Genomic DNA, 14,207 nt, shown 5'->3' on the forward strand with positions numbered 1-14,207 from the left:
AAGAGGAAAAATCCAGTATCGCTATCACTTATGTTCTGATTACTAAAGATTTTTGAAATATATTTTACATTTTCTATGCTTCAGGAGTGATTTAGTTCCCTGATTATGTTTTGTTTCAGCAGACAAATTAAGAGTTTGACAGCATCCATCAGCTCAGCATGTTTTCAGAGCAGCCAGCACTAAATGCCACAAATAGCAAACAGATGTATGGCAGTGTAGCAGTTGCCGTTCTGCTAATGAGCCTTTATGACTGTTTAATGACGTAGTAAATTTGACATAAACTGCCTTTACTTCCAAAACGCTCTTAAAAAATAAAAATAAAAAACAAGCAAAGCAGTTTCAATAGTTTTTTTTTTCCATCAATACTACAAATATTTGGATTTTTCCTTGACTTTTGCATCATTTAGAAGTTATTTCAGAATAAAGTTAAATCTAGTATAATCAAACTCTTATGTTGTTGCAGTCAACATTCATGAATTATCATTTGTACTGTAATTTGACCATATCACTGAACATGCAAGTGAACCTTAAATAGGTTTTATGTATGTGTCTGTTCTGATAGCTCACCTTCTGCTGTTTATTAAATGTTGGAGATAATTTATTTGAGTTTGTGTACAGCGTTTAACATTTTTTGCTGTCTAAAGTTTTCTTGTTTTTGCTTGTATGGCTAATATTAGATAAAATACTTCATTTCTATATCCATCTGTAATAAATATTTCCTCCTTTGATAAGAAAAATGCTAATGTTTTATTATATACTAAGTTGCTTGAGTGAGCTTTTCCTTATTCCTTCCCATCCATATTTGAGCAACCTGGTTTTAACATTGCTTCACTTAATGTTAAAACCAGGGCCTCAACACAAACCTTTGCTATGAATATGATCAAAAAGTTATCTAATGCAGGTCAGATATTTACAAGTCATTGCCTCTTAAGAGAACCTCACCACACAGTCTGAATTTTCTGTAATACTGAGATGTAAATACTGGAATTTACAAGAATAATTTACACTTTTAAAGCACCTTTAATTTTTTTAAACACAGAAAATGTAAATTCCTCTTTGAAACACGGCAAACCACTACCTCTCCTAATCACCCCTGATCCCACCTACTTTCACTCTGACTCTCTCGCTTGTCGAGTTACCCAGAAACGTCCCTCTTCCTCAGTACTTTGCACATTGAAGCCACAACAACTGAAGCTCCTCCCTTTCAGCACATCTGGATGAACATTGAAGAAGAGAACATAACTTCTTTTTGATTTGACTTCCGCTACTGGGAAACACGGTAAAACACACATAACCTAGATTTGTTCTTCAACTAAAAGAGCAGTAACTGCATACTGCTTTAAACGACTGGTTTCCTGGACACACCCTCCTGCACTGGGGCTACATCCAACTTCTTTTCATCCTACGGCTCGGACCTACAACATCTACCAACTTTAGGTGAGCAAGGCTTTTTTCTTTTTTGTTTTCAAATATATCTATCGTCTTATGTATGTTTGGTTCTAGTCACATAGTCTTCGCTATAACATGATTAAGATATACTGAAAATAAGCAGAGGAAACAGATATCAAAGTTATAGGTTACTGAAAATACTAACAGAAAGCTATGACATATATCTGCAAATCATAAAGCAGGGAGCAAGGGGAAGTAATCTCACAAAAGTCAGATGAATCCACGTGTAATTTATGAGCAAGCTTCCTGATTTGTAGCTGTCCGCACTCCCACACCCGCTGGCTGTGCAGCTACATGTTTAAACTTGCAGTGTTAAACCACCAACATGTACTAGTACTCAAATTCAGCATGATTCTCTAAATCAGCTTTCCCAACCCTGATTGTCTGGATCCTTTCACCTGCACATGTGACCCTGCACCAGATCCTGTTACAAATGATTGAATTACATGCTGAACAGGTCACCAAGATAACCAAAGGATTGTTAATGATCTATTGGTTTAAATCAATTGTGTTGTAAAGAGGGGAAGAGTCTGTCCTAAGGAGTAAGACACAAAACCCAGTGGAAGGTTGTTGACTTTTAGTCCTCAGTGCTCATATTGTAGTCATGTATGATGTTCTCAGAATTTCAGTGGATCTTTATTCTGGAATTTTAAGTAATTCACTTAATTTAGTTATAGGGCTTATTCAAAAATAAATGCCATCTCAACTAGTTTACAAAACAAACCGATACAGTCTATAAGCAGAAATATATACTCCAATTAATCCAATCATATAGGCAGATTTAAGTCACAAAAATTTCAACTCAATTTCAGTTATACAAAATTACAGTCAAGTTCAGTTTATTTTGCCAGCTGGTAAAAAGCTTTCTAAGAAAGCCCGGCCCCAACCTACTGCATCATGTCCCACTTCGTAGCAATTTCTCTTCTTAAATGCACATTTGGTGACCGCAGACACTTAATTGCATCAGGTCTTCATAGCTTGCACCAAAACTTAATGATGAGCATGAATGTGGCGACAGTGGAAAGAAAAATACCCTTTAAAAAGGAAGAAACCTCCAGCTGAACCTAACTTCTTTCTTGGCATGTTCAAAAGCAGAATCCCCTTCTCCTTATGACTTGCAAACCTGATCCAGAGGATAGAAACTGGAATGTTGTTGCACCATGGTACCTGTCTGAGGTCCAAGCGTCTAGCCGCTTCCTCTCAATCTACCATTATAAAACTGCTGTAAAATCACAAAGAAGCTAAATTTAATTGCTCCGTCTATTGTTTTAATATTCTGAAATGCTAATTTTGTTTCCCTGCTTGGGCCTATTTGTGCCTAATTTTGCGAGGTGTTTTTTTTAGAACCCAAAGCCAAAAGTCAAGATCATAAATTATATAAGAAAGCATACATTACCTAAACTACCCTTAGTATATGTTGAATTTTATTCAATAAGTTTGATTTAATGAATAATACGCCATTTATATCATGATTTTGATCATGGCAAAGAGCGGTTTAAAGTAGCTCTTGCCAAACTTTGTCAGAGTAAGTAAACTAATTCCACTAAAAATAATTTGATGCTTATAATGATAGAACATCAACATCAAGGCATTAAACAGTCTTTCACATATAGCTTTGCTATGCAATAAAATTACATTCAAATCAACAGCATTTTGTAAGTCCTACTTAGTTTGGGAGCCGACTGTCCTGGGTTTGGTCAAAAGAGTTCATCATGAAATGACTTGCTCTGAAAGAACAGGAAGTGTGTTCAGGGTTATAGGAAGTGACTAAAAACGGAGTTAAAAGCTTCGCTCCCTTAACTGATCAGAGAAAAGGAAGTGATATTTGAGCAATGGCACATCCTTCTGAAATAAACAAACAGGGCAGAGGGATGTAAAACAAGCCAGTCAGTCAAGTGATGTGAACCAAGGGCAGAGAGGTGGGAGGGTTTACACAGTCAGGAATGTGGAAGTGGATACACAAGGATTGATTGGGAGGGTCGTGCCGGGAAACGCTCAGGGTGGAAACAGGCTGGATGCCAGAGTCTTTTACATTCTGAAAAGCTTTGAAATTCCTTAAAAAGTAATGGTTCACATAATGCTCACACCAACTTTGTCTGCTTTTCCAACAGAGGAACTTTCATCTGTTCACATTTAGCACAACCTTTCCTAGACTTTCCATTACTGGTTTGCTTTTCTTTCACAGAGGCCACAGTAAACTGGCAGGCATGAAATTACAGTCTTGAATAAAACCAGAATTACAGACAACCGAGTATAGCTTAAATGTGCTTTACATAAAATAAAAATGGTTTGGTCAAATTTATTAGTCCTCCAATCCATCTGTTTTGCTTCTACAGATGATTTCCTTTTACAGGCATTGAAATTGAGACATTAACTATTTCCTTTAGAAATAGATATAAGATACAAGCCATTTTATATCATGTTTATTCTCTTTTCCAACAGAGAGCAGTTAACAATTTTGTATTTTTTAAGATTCATTAAGGTGCCCAATCTTTAAAGGTATCTGCTTGTTGCCACCTATCTGAGAAAATAAATTAAAATAAAGCAACCAGCCAGACCTTTCTGCAAAATCAATAACATTAACCTGAGATAGTTTTTCCACTATAAAACAATATATGGTCTTTTTTTCTCTCTCTCTTTTGTCGGTATCCATATACGACACTAATTTCAACAAACTTTTAATGAGCCCAATCCGACCAGTTGACCTTATTTTCAGTTTTCTTTCATTTCCAAGGATGCCTTTGGGAGGAGGAAATAAATGTGGCCGCTGTTCGAAGACAGTTTACTTTGCTGAGGAAGTCCTGTGTGACAAACGGAGCTTCCACAAGTCCTGCTTCCTGTGCAGTGAGTACACTATTTGTTGTTTCCTCTGATTGTAGTTATGGAAACCACAAAACTGATTCCCTTATTTATTTAATTGATTAAACCTTTATTTTTTGTAATGTGCAAGTCACACCTCAAAATTCTTAAAAGAAATTAAAGCATGTCTTTTTACCTTTTGGTCTCATGTACTGATATTAAACTTTAGATTTCAAACTGCAGTAGCAAAATCAGTCCATCGGTGAGGGTTCATGGCCTTCAGATGATATTTGCAATATTTGTGTTCCCACTTTGTTATCAGGCATTCCTGCAATGGAATTTAGATGTGGACATGTTTCTTCAGAAACGTTATGCCATATAAGGAAGAAGTTAGGGGCCTGTCTAAACACATTTAAAACACACAAATATGCAAAACAATAATATATGCATTTCTGCCTGTCTGTGAATGTTATTATTTGTGTAGTGGTGTGTGGGAAGAACTTGGACAGCACAACTGTTGCGGTCCATATGGATGAAGTCTACTGCAAAGCATGCTACGGCAAGAAGTATGGGCCAAAAGGCTATGGCTACGGCCAGGGTGCAGGGACCCTTAGCATGGACAAAGGAGAATCATTGGGTATTACACATGAAACGTGAGTAATGCACATATTAAATTCTGGATGTCGGTTTTAGGCTCTTCATCAACAGTTTTTTGTCCTCTTCTTCCATCAGGCCTGCCCCTCATCGTCCGACCACAAACGCAAACCCCTCTAAGATGGCTCAGAAGTTCGGAGGGTCAGACAAGTGCCCACGCTGTGGCAAGGCTGTTTATGCTGCTGAGAAAGTGATCGGAGCAGGGAGTGTAAGAAAACCTCACATATGCAGAAACATGCAAGTAAATGACTATTTTTATATTAATTATTTTCCTATTTCCAGTCCTGGCATAAGATTGGGTGTTTCACCTGCGCCACATGTGGGAAGAGCCTGGAGTCAACCACACTAGCTGACAAGGATGGAGAAATCTACTGTAAAGGTAAAATCCATGTCTTCAACAAAATTAGGAAATACAATTACAAAGCTTTAAATTCCCTCATCAACCATACTTGTGTAAAAAAAATTAACCATATATTGGTACTGAAGGAAGACTTCTTTCTGACGGTTCAAGAGTGAATTGATATTTTGAACATTTTCACTTTTTACTATCAAAAGCAATATTCACAGGACATCAAAGGCAACATGAAGCAGATTTATGCCTTACCTTTAAATACAGCCTGTTTTCAAGCTCAGTGATTTCATAAAAGAAAAAAAAAACTAACAAAAAGAAGAGAAGGACAAATGACTGGTCATGAAGAACGATGCATAAGAATATCCAGAGGAGGGAGATTGTTGAACTAATAATTCCAAACATATTTCTATCTTGGTGTACGTCAATGCATTAGGTTTTTTTCACAATAGTAAAGAACGACAAAGAAGGAAGAGAGAAAATTCATCTTCTGGCATAAACCAAAGCCCTGCATTTATAAAAAAAAGTTGATTAAACAAGACAAAAAATGTAGGGCTTTCACTATGTATTTTCACAACATGTGATCGACTTTGTTCTATAAGTAGGTTATTGCAGTACTCTAGCAGAACGTATCAATAATCCCAGCTTGGTTGAGTTTTAGTCTATTATAAAAAAAAATAAATAAAAATAAACATACATGGTTACAGAGGCTGTCTTCAGCAGTTTTATTAGAGACTGAATTTTGAACTCATATAGCTAATTTTGAATTTATAACACTGAATTTTTATCCTGTGCAATTATGTATATGAATTTTGAATTTCACCTGTAAATGTGGTGGTGACCTTCTGGTGACCTAAGCCAAAGAAACCAGCACTAGATTGAGCCCAGTGGCATTTTTTTTTTTGCTAATTATGCTTCTTTGATAATTAGACACCAGACAAAGTGGAAAAAATATCATATGCATAATTTCACGGGACAAAAATTTGGTGTCACAAAATGCAATGTCTCAAAAAGTGAGAGTCTAATGAGACTATGTTTCTTCCATAGCAGCAGCATGTGCAGTCCAGGCTTGACCCCAGCAAAAACAGAACCAAGAACTTCTTTAAACAAGCAATTAAAGTCAAACATTGCCAAGAGCAATATAAATATTGCCTCATTATGAGGCTCCCTACCAGCGCATACATTGTCACATTTCATTTTGTTTTCTTTGAGTTGTAATAACCACAATAAAACAGCAGAGGGCTCACTAATGTGACAGTTACTTTCAAGTACACAACACTAATAATAGTCATGGTTATGTTACCTGCCAACCTTGGATGGGCTGAGGGTAATGTTGAAATATTGTTCTCTCAATGTGTGACACTGTGACAGAAACGATGAAACACAAGTTTAGCTTCCTTTAGCATCTAACAGGAAGGTTTAATCTTCTGTGTAATAAACATATTCTATATGCAACACTTCAGGTATCAATGAGTAACTGCAAGGGAGAACTCTTAAATTCAGTACATGGCTATGATATTATTTTAAACAGAACAAGAATTATTTTAACATGATCCATTCAACGTTATGAATTTTATCAAATGAAAAAAATCTATTCACAGATGGCTTTTAATTCTATAAACCACATTAGCTTTTTTAGTTGGTGTTTTAACACCATGTTTCTCAGACCTATTGTATTTTTAACTGTGTTGTGCTTTTAACTATTTTAGTAGCTTTTACAACTTGTACTCTAAATATACTTTAATATTTAAGAATGTTAGCTTTTAACTGTACTAAACTGAAAAGGTGTAATGTTCCTTTAATAAACAGGTGTCAATCTCCAGTCCTTAAGGGCCGGTGTCCTGCAGTTTTTAGATGTGCCACAGGTACAAAACACTGGAGTGAAATGGCTTAATTACCTCCTCTTTATGTAGATCAGTTCTCCAGAGCCTTGCTAACAACCTAATTACTCTATTCAGGTATGGTGCAGCAGAGGCACATCTAAAAGTTGCAGGACACCGGCCCTTCAGGACACCGGCCCTTCAGGACACCGGCCCTTCAGGACACCGGCCCTTCAAACTCCTGTGATTGCAGGAGTTTGACACCCTTGCAATCACAGACATAACTTCACATACAGGCACCCATTGCTTACTCACTGGATATCAATATTGTTTCTCTGGTTTTTGCAATAACCCATAAAGAAGCATCCATTTTACAAGTAAAGAGACCAAAATATCATATTTTGTTTGGGAACCATTTGGAAATATGTAAAACCCCATCAATTCTAAGTGAACTCAGTCCTTCAGCCCCTCTGCTAGCTAAAACACGTACAAAGTTCGCTAGCATTAATTAGTTTTTAGAAATGTCTGTGTTCTAACCACAAACTGAATGGCGTGACCCATTAGTTGATGCTCGATTTAATAACCTCTTCAACTTTTAAAGATAACTAATATATATGCATCAAAATACATTTTTACTGACCCGTGATACAGAAGAGACACACATTGAGCTTCCTTCAGCATGTAACGCGAAGGTTTCTTCTTCTGTGTGCTCAATCTTCTCTATGCCACCAATGCGACCAGCGCCCCCGAGCGTTTGCATGTGGAATCACACTGAATAACTGAAATAACACTAAATAATTTATTACAGCGAGAAATTAAGGATAGAAAAAAAAATGTTGGGGTGCCTATTTTCATACTTTGTGTTTTCATTTACTTATAACTTAAACCTCCTTGAAAATGCCCGCTCTCCCCATTTCAGTTAAACATCCCAGAAATATGAATCTTTAAAATTGCTTTATTTTCCAGGAGCACAGTGCCAAAGTTTATTTTTCCCCCAAGGAAAAAAAAAAAACGTTCTTAATTGTTTTTGTTTCTCCTCTGATTGTACTCAAATGAAAATTTAATTTATTTTAACGCTTTTATACTCACCTTTACCAGGGGTAAAGTCTGCTATGAGCCTTTAGTCAGTGATCTGAAATTGATGCTGATCTAGTGTAAACTGATGACACTGTTTTTGTTTCTAACAGGCTGCTACGGCAAAAACTTTGGTCCCAAGGGATTTGGGTATGGACTAGGAGCAGGGGCGCTGGCCCACACCCAGTGAGATCCGAGTCACGTCTCCATTGTACCGAGCTGCTTTCTATGCCAGCACAGGGCAGGTTGCATGGAGGATGCATCCTTCAATGTGATACTGCATTACAAAAATCACCACACAAACACAAAGAATGCAAACGCTATTTAATCCTAAGCCTTGTTTTTAGTGTCCAGCCTGTAATACAAATGTTGATGACAACTTTTTGGACCTGAAAGAAAATGAGCTTGAGTATGGACCAAAGATTTAGTCTTGGAAAGGGCCGATATTGTGCATCACACCTTATAGGTATTCAATATTTATTCAATATTGGCTGTACAGTGATTGAACTAATGCTTTGAATTATCTTTGGTTCAGAGTTACATGTTTGGTTTTCAATAAAATTCAGAAATTAAATGCAGTAAAATACTCCCCGTCTGTGTACATTTTATACTTAAAAATGAAACAGCTTAGTGTAACAAATACAGCTTATCACTATATGCATGCACAGGAATACAAATAAAAACAGCCAGGTTGGGTGGATGTCTTCGCATTTAAACAAAATGCTTTCTGCACATTTCATACATTTTTCTCATAACACTGTCATGACCTCCTCATTCTACTCAGATGATCGCATGAGATGAATTCTGTATGTTGTCAAAATGAGAGAATAACAATATATCTCTACTGTCATAATGTGGGGAATGCCAGAAAGAACCAGTTTTTTATGGTTGGATTGAAAATGATTTTAAAAAGTGTTAATGTATTTTATTTTTTTTTTTGTGGCAGTATTCAATAGTGTATTTAATTTGTAACATGAAACACATACAATAAAGCACCTTTATATTAAAAATGTGTCGTGTCTTTTTTTCCTTTCCTTTGTAGATAGAGCTTTTCCAAAACGTAAAAAGTAAATGACGCATTTCCCGTGTTCATTTAAACATGTTTCGTCCCGTATCGTCTCTTTCTTTCTCTCCACAAATCCAAAACAATTTCAAGCGTCCCACTCACATTCATGTCCGTATTTCCTACACTGTGGTAAGAAAGTGAGAAGGCTACGATTAGCAGCATGCTGAACGACGTATTTTTCATTTCATAGTTTCATCAACCGAGACAATTTCGGAAGGGAAGGGAAGCGGCGTGACGAGTCCACGTACCTGTGTAACTGTTCATTCACAACAACTCTCTCACGCACATCACTCAGGAGTGAGTTTCACAAACAGCCCGGATCTCCTCTCCTCTTCCCGTCAGCGGCGAGGAGGCGGGGTGCTGGAGCTGAAGTGGGTGAAGGTCCACAGTGGAGTCGAGCATGTCCAAACATATCTGGGCAGACCAGCCAGCCAACCTCCACGCACGGTGAGCTGACACTACGTATAGGCTGAACAGAAGGTTGTTATTATCCACAGAGTCAGGCTAGTCTGACGCCGCTATGTTTTTGTGAGGAGCTTTAAACTGAAAGTGAATGGATTCATCTGCTGAAGACTAGACGCCGTGAGTCTCTTCGTGCGGTTTAGGTCATGTCCTTCCCGGTGAAAGTCATAAGAGATGGGCTGCTGGAGAAGCGCAGCAGCGGGCTTCTCCAGCTGTGGAAGAAGAAGCGCTGCGTGCTCACGGAGGAAGGGCTCCGCCTGCTCAGCTACAAAGCCAGAGGCAGTGATGCTCCCGGGTCGGCGTGGAGCTCCAGAGCTAAGGAGCTGCGCTTTGAACGCATGGAAACGGTGGAGTGCGTGGAGTACAAGCGAGAGATGGTCTACTTCACAGTGGTCATGGCTAAAGGGAAGGAAATAGACTTTCGGTGCGCGCAGGAAGGCACGCTGTGGAACGCGGAGATCGCCTTGGCGTTGGTCCGATACAAGAACCAGCAGGCCCTGCGGACCGGGAGGACCCGGCACCTGTACACGGCGCCCTTGGGCAGCACCGGGGAGGATGAAGTGCTCTGACTGCACGGTAAGACCAACACTGGTGAAGGTCAACAAAGTGGTGGGAGCAGTCTTTTAATTGGATGTTATCATTATTTTTGTTTTCTATGATGCACAAGGGTGTTGCTTATGGTTATGCTGTTTTGGTTTGATTTTTACATCAAGTCATTGAGACCAAAAGCAACATTTGGCTTGAGAACCCGAAGGCTCCAGTTGGAACCCATGTCTTACCACCGCTTTACAAACTGAGTTTTTAAACGAGTCTTAATGACATGTTGCCCGAGGGCCCCATTAGAAAAAGGGGCACACACAATGTTAATGTATTGGCCCATTTTCATGTAACTGAACAGTGGTTCACAGTGACAGCTGGAGCAATGGGCAGTGCATCCTGACTCTATCTTCCATACAGCCGGAAGACAGTTTTCCAGTCTTCTCTGGCTTATTTTGGAAGGTACAATCAATAGAAAAGGTATGAATAAAAATGTTGGTTATTGAACTTATCGTGTGATTCTTAATTGCATGAACACAATCAAGGCTGTATATAATTTTTTTATTTTTTTATTTTCATCTCTTACATTTTCCATCCAAGGAAGTGTTTGATAACGAATTTCCAAAGCAATACCCTGCGGTATGTGCCCAGTTACGAAGGATATTTAAAATATATTTCTATCTGTGAGCTACTAATTAAGGTGTGTCATGTGTGTAACATTACATCACCACACCCACTCATGGTCAAAGAGTTCATTTCATCAGAAGCTGTTGAATCAAAGTTTTCTTTTTTCCTCCTTCCTAATAGCAAAAGTTCTGCTGCCAACAACCTGAAAACCAGCAAACACTGATGCATCCAACTGTTTATTCAAATGCAAACACTCAGACACTTGGGAGTAAGGTAACAAATATCTGACAGTCTTTCACCAAGTTCCTGACATGGTTGCTCTAGTCACTCTCAGTCACAGATCTCAGTGGGTTTTGTTTTTTTACTATGGTCATCGGTCTTCTGAGGACACAAACCACTCTGACTCGAGGACATAATTACGATGCAATGCAAGACTCCAGAATAACATCTGCTTGCCTCTCCCTCAGCAGGCAGTGGGGTATTTTTAAACATACACACCGAGACACACATTCACACAATTACTTTTATGCTTATGAAGAGAAATGTAGGCAAAACAATGTATGTTTTTATTTTTTTTTTTAGTTTTCAACATTCATGTCACATTCTAGTTATATACTGAAACCAGTGCCTGAAACCTCAAGTGAACCGAGAGTCTGAAAGTCTGAACTATGAGCTCACAGATCAGGAATCCACAGCAACGCTTCCTTAAGCGAGCTCGCTGGAGCCAAGCGCCCAAATTAACTGTGTAGCTGTGGTAACAGTGTAAAATAAGTGAGCGTACGCTTGCAGATCATCAGCTGCCCGAATGTTAAAAATCTAATTTAAGTAATAGCTCTTAAAAATTTTGTTCCCCCCCCCCCCCCTGTTTTTCAGACTCCCTTCCTCCTCCGTTTGGGACTAATAGAAGGTGAGGAGGGATTCCCACATCTTCTGTTTTGTTTCTTTTCTGCACAGCATCCTGGGATGTGAGGAAGACCCAGCAGTGACGATGGATAACAGGACCAGGAACACGTACAACTGTTTGAAGTTTTTACTGTGATGGTAATTTTTGTTTGTCATAAATGAACCATTCAGAGACTTCTGGAAGATTTAAAAACATTAGAAACTGTTAAACTTGAAAATAGTTTACCCTTTGTGCCTTCTTGATTCAAAAATGCTACTTAAAGCGTCACTTTAAAGGATTTTGACACTAGAGTAGAAGAATAATGTTTTTTTTTGTACGGACTTAACTCATTCATGAAGTTTAACATGAAGAATTTTTTTTTTTCCCCCTGAATCCTTTGGACGATTCTCTTAAGTGTGTTTGCTGATCTGATGCATAGTATTAGAAATATGTAAATAAATTCATTCTTAAGCATTTTCTCTTACATGTATTTCTTTACAGGTCCATTGCTGAAATTGCACCTTTTCGAGATTTAAAGAATTGAGACGGATAAATACCTGATATTTTTTTTTTTACTCTTGTATAGCTCAGCTTACAAACAAAACATATTATTTTGTTAAAATTAAATCAGCACTTTTTTTTATTATTTAATTTTAGCATTCACTCTTGGGTAGGAGTCTACACACCTGCCAATTTTTAACTTAATATTAGTTTTAGTGACTCTCTGCTTACTTTTTTGCATAATGGGTCTAAAGGTACCAGATCGGTTTCTTCAGATGACAACATATTCTCCCACAATGTTTTGGGAGATTTTAGCCAGCCTTGGATGTTTTCTGTGGAAAAGAATACAGCAGTTTTGCAATTTTCCTCCCTTGTCCAGATATAGAAAACACAAGAGGTTGTTGTAACATGTAGACCCAGAACACAACCAGTACTTGTTGGAAATAGCTGCAGCTCCTTCAGTGTTACTGTCTTCTCGTCGTCCTCCCTGACCGGTTTCAGTCTGGTGCGGCAATCGGTTTTGGAAAAATACTCTTTTTTTATTTCAGTCTCATATTTTCGCTAATAATTAATGAGTTCACAACATCATAGTTTCAAGCAACATCTGTGCTCTTCTGATCATTGGTAATTTTCTACTGTAAGATTATTTGCAACTTCTTTTCTCAGAAAATGTCAGAAAAATCATACCAAGACTAATAAACTTAATGAGATTATCTGTAACTGATGGAAGGTGGGCCATAGGGAGACCGTGCTAAAATTAAATCAAAGCATGCTTCTATTAGATAAAATTAATGCAATTAAGTCATATTCATCTAACCTTTCTGTTGTTTATATCTTATCTCCTGAAAGATTGATGATTAATTCTTGTTCCAGTTTTTTTTTTTTTTTTTGTTTTGTTTGTTTTTATACCTTATGATTGTAACATGGATGTTTACACTTTCAAGAGTCACTGTATGTACATCTGGACAGAAATCTCTTCACGCTAAACAAAAACTCACTTTACGGTCAGATCACTCGTTTCAAAGCGCATTTGTTTCCGGTTGGGCAGCAACTTTGCCTCCAGAAAGCCCCACATTTGTCCACACACACAGACACACACACACACACACACACACACACACACACAACAATGCAGAGCGTGGAGTTGCATGTCTGTCGGCGTGTGGACACCTTTTGTTCAGAGCCGTGTGCAGGACTAATGAGGAGCAGTGTGAGCCAGAGGCATGTGCATGCAAACACCCACCCACACAATATTCACCTACAATAGCACACCCAAAATGAAATTCAGCGAGGCCCGAGCACTCGCAGACTGTTGTTTGCGAGACAGGCTTTTATTGTTTCTTTAAGGGTTGCTGTGCATGTGGGATTTAGTCAAGAGTTTTGAAATTTGTGTGCGTGGGTGTGTGCGTGTGTCTTATGTGTTTTCTCCCTGGGAATAAAGGCTTGGCTGTGTTGTGACTACTCCTGTTACTGTGGAAAACCCCGATGCAAGCCATACCACATGCGTCAGCGATGGACGAAGAGCAGGACGAGAAGCAGGGAGACACCCACTTATGGATCTTTGTACCAAACCACATGTGCCGTCGGGCTGTTTTAGAGACAGGTGTAAATACTCACACAAAGACGTCAGCGAGGCTTTCGCAAATGCTCAGTGGCGCCAGTTTTGCAGTGCTTTCTAGAAATAGTAACCGTGTGTGAGAATGTGTACTTCCATGTCACTGTGAAATTTCTAAAGACCTTAACACAGGCTTTGCTTACTTTGCGGAGTTCAAGATGTGCACTAGCATGCGGTTACATAAAGTAACTCATCAAGTTAAGCTCAGAGGTGGGTAGCAATTAGTTATATTTACATAGTTACAACTGCCTAAAAATATAAATAGGAGTTGTTATCATGCACTGTGCTTTTTTTCTTTTGCTTGAGTAACATTCTTAACTTCCCTGAACAAAGAACATTGTTAACTAAAACAGCCTTTAATAAACCAGATT

The 14,207-nt window shown here is 38.3% G+C and overlaps 3 protein-coding genes across 16 annotated transcripts in view; 2 read left to right on the forward strand and 1 right to left on the reverse strand.

Moving 5' to 3' along the window:
* The window catches only part of nav1a (neuron navigator 1a), a 94,236-nt gene extending 86,943 nt beyond the window's left edge, over positions 1-7,293 (reverse strand). For 12 of the 13 annotated variants that reach the window (XM_016680090.1, XM_016680091.1, XM_016680084.1 and 9 more), the window contains exon 1: positions 6,555-7,292. The gene's annotated coding sequence lies outside the window, so the exon portion shown is untranslated. Of the gene's footprint in view, positions 1-6,554 lie in introns of all 13 variants that reach the window. The other variant, XM_016680078.1, reaches the window with a different exon arrangement.
* csrp1a (cysteine and glycine-rich protein 1a) lies at positions 1,145-8,715 on the forward strand. Its single transcript, XM_007568856.2, has 6 exons — positions 1,145-1,437; positions 4,184-4,293; positions 4,733-4,901; positions 4,981-5,110; positions 5,185-5,281; positions 8,259-8,715. The coding sequence occupies exons 2-6, from the start codon at positions 4,185-4,187 to the stop codon at positions 8,333-8,335; spliced, it is 582 nt and encodes a 193-aa protein (XP_007568918.1). The 5' UTR covers positions 1,145-1,437; position 4,184; the 3' UTR covers positions 8,336-8,715.
* Positions 8,716-8,825: 110 nt separating this feature from the next.
* Positions 8,826-14,084, forward strand: phlda3 (pleckstrin homology-like domain, family A, member 3). Of its 2 annotated transcripts, none has more exons than XM_016680104.1 (3): positions 8,826-10,249; positions 11,018-11,608; positions 11,711-14,084. In XM_016680104.1, the coding sequence occupies exon 1, from the start codon at positions 9,820-9,822 to the stop codon at positions 10,240-10,242; it is 423 nt and encodes a 140-aa protein (XP_016535590.1). In that variant the 5' UTR covers positions 8,826-9,819; the 3' UTR covers positions 10,243-10,249; positions 11,018-11,608; positions 11,711-14,084. The 2 variants fall into 2 exon arrangements, with proteins under 2 accessions (XP_016535590.1, XP_016535591.1); XM_016680105.1 differs by lacking the exon at positions 11,018-11,608 and having other exon boundaries at positions 8,826-9,658; positions 9,817-10,249; positions 11,711-12,194.
* Positions 14,085-14,207: the final 123 nt, after the last annotated feature.

The sequence above is a fragment of the Poecilia formosa genome, unplaced genomic scaffold (genome assembly GCF_000485575.1).
Source record: "Poecilia formosa unplaced genomic scaffold, Poecilia_formosa-5.1.2 Scaffold232, whole genome shotgun sequence".
Lineage (NCBI taxonomy): Eukaryota > Metazoa > Chordata > Actinopteri > Cyprinodontiformes > Poeciliidae > Poecilia > Poecilia formosa.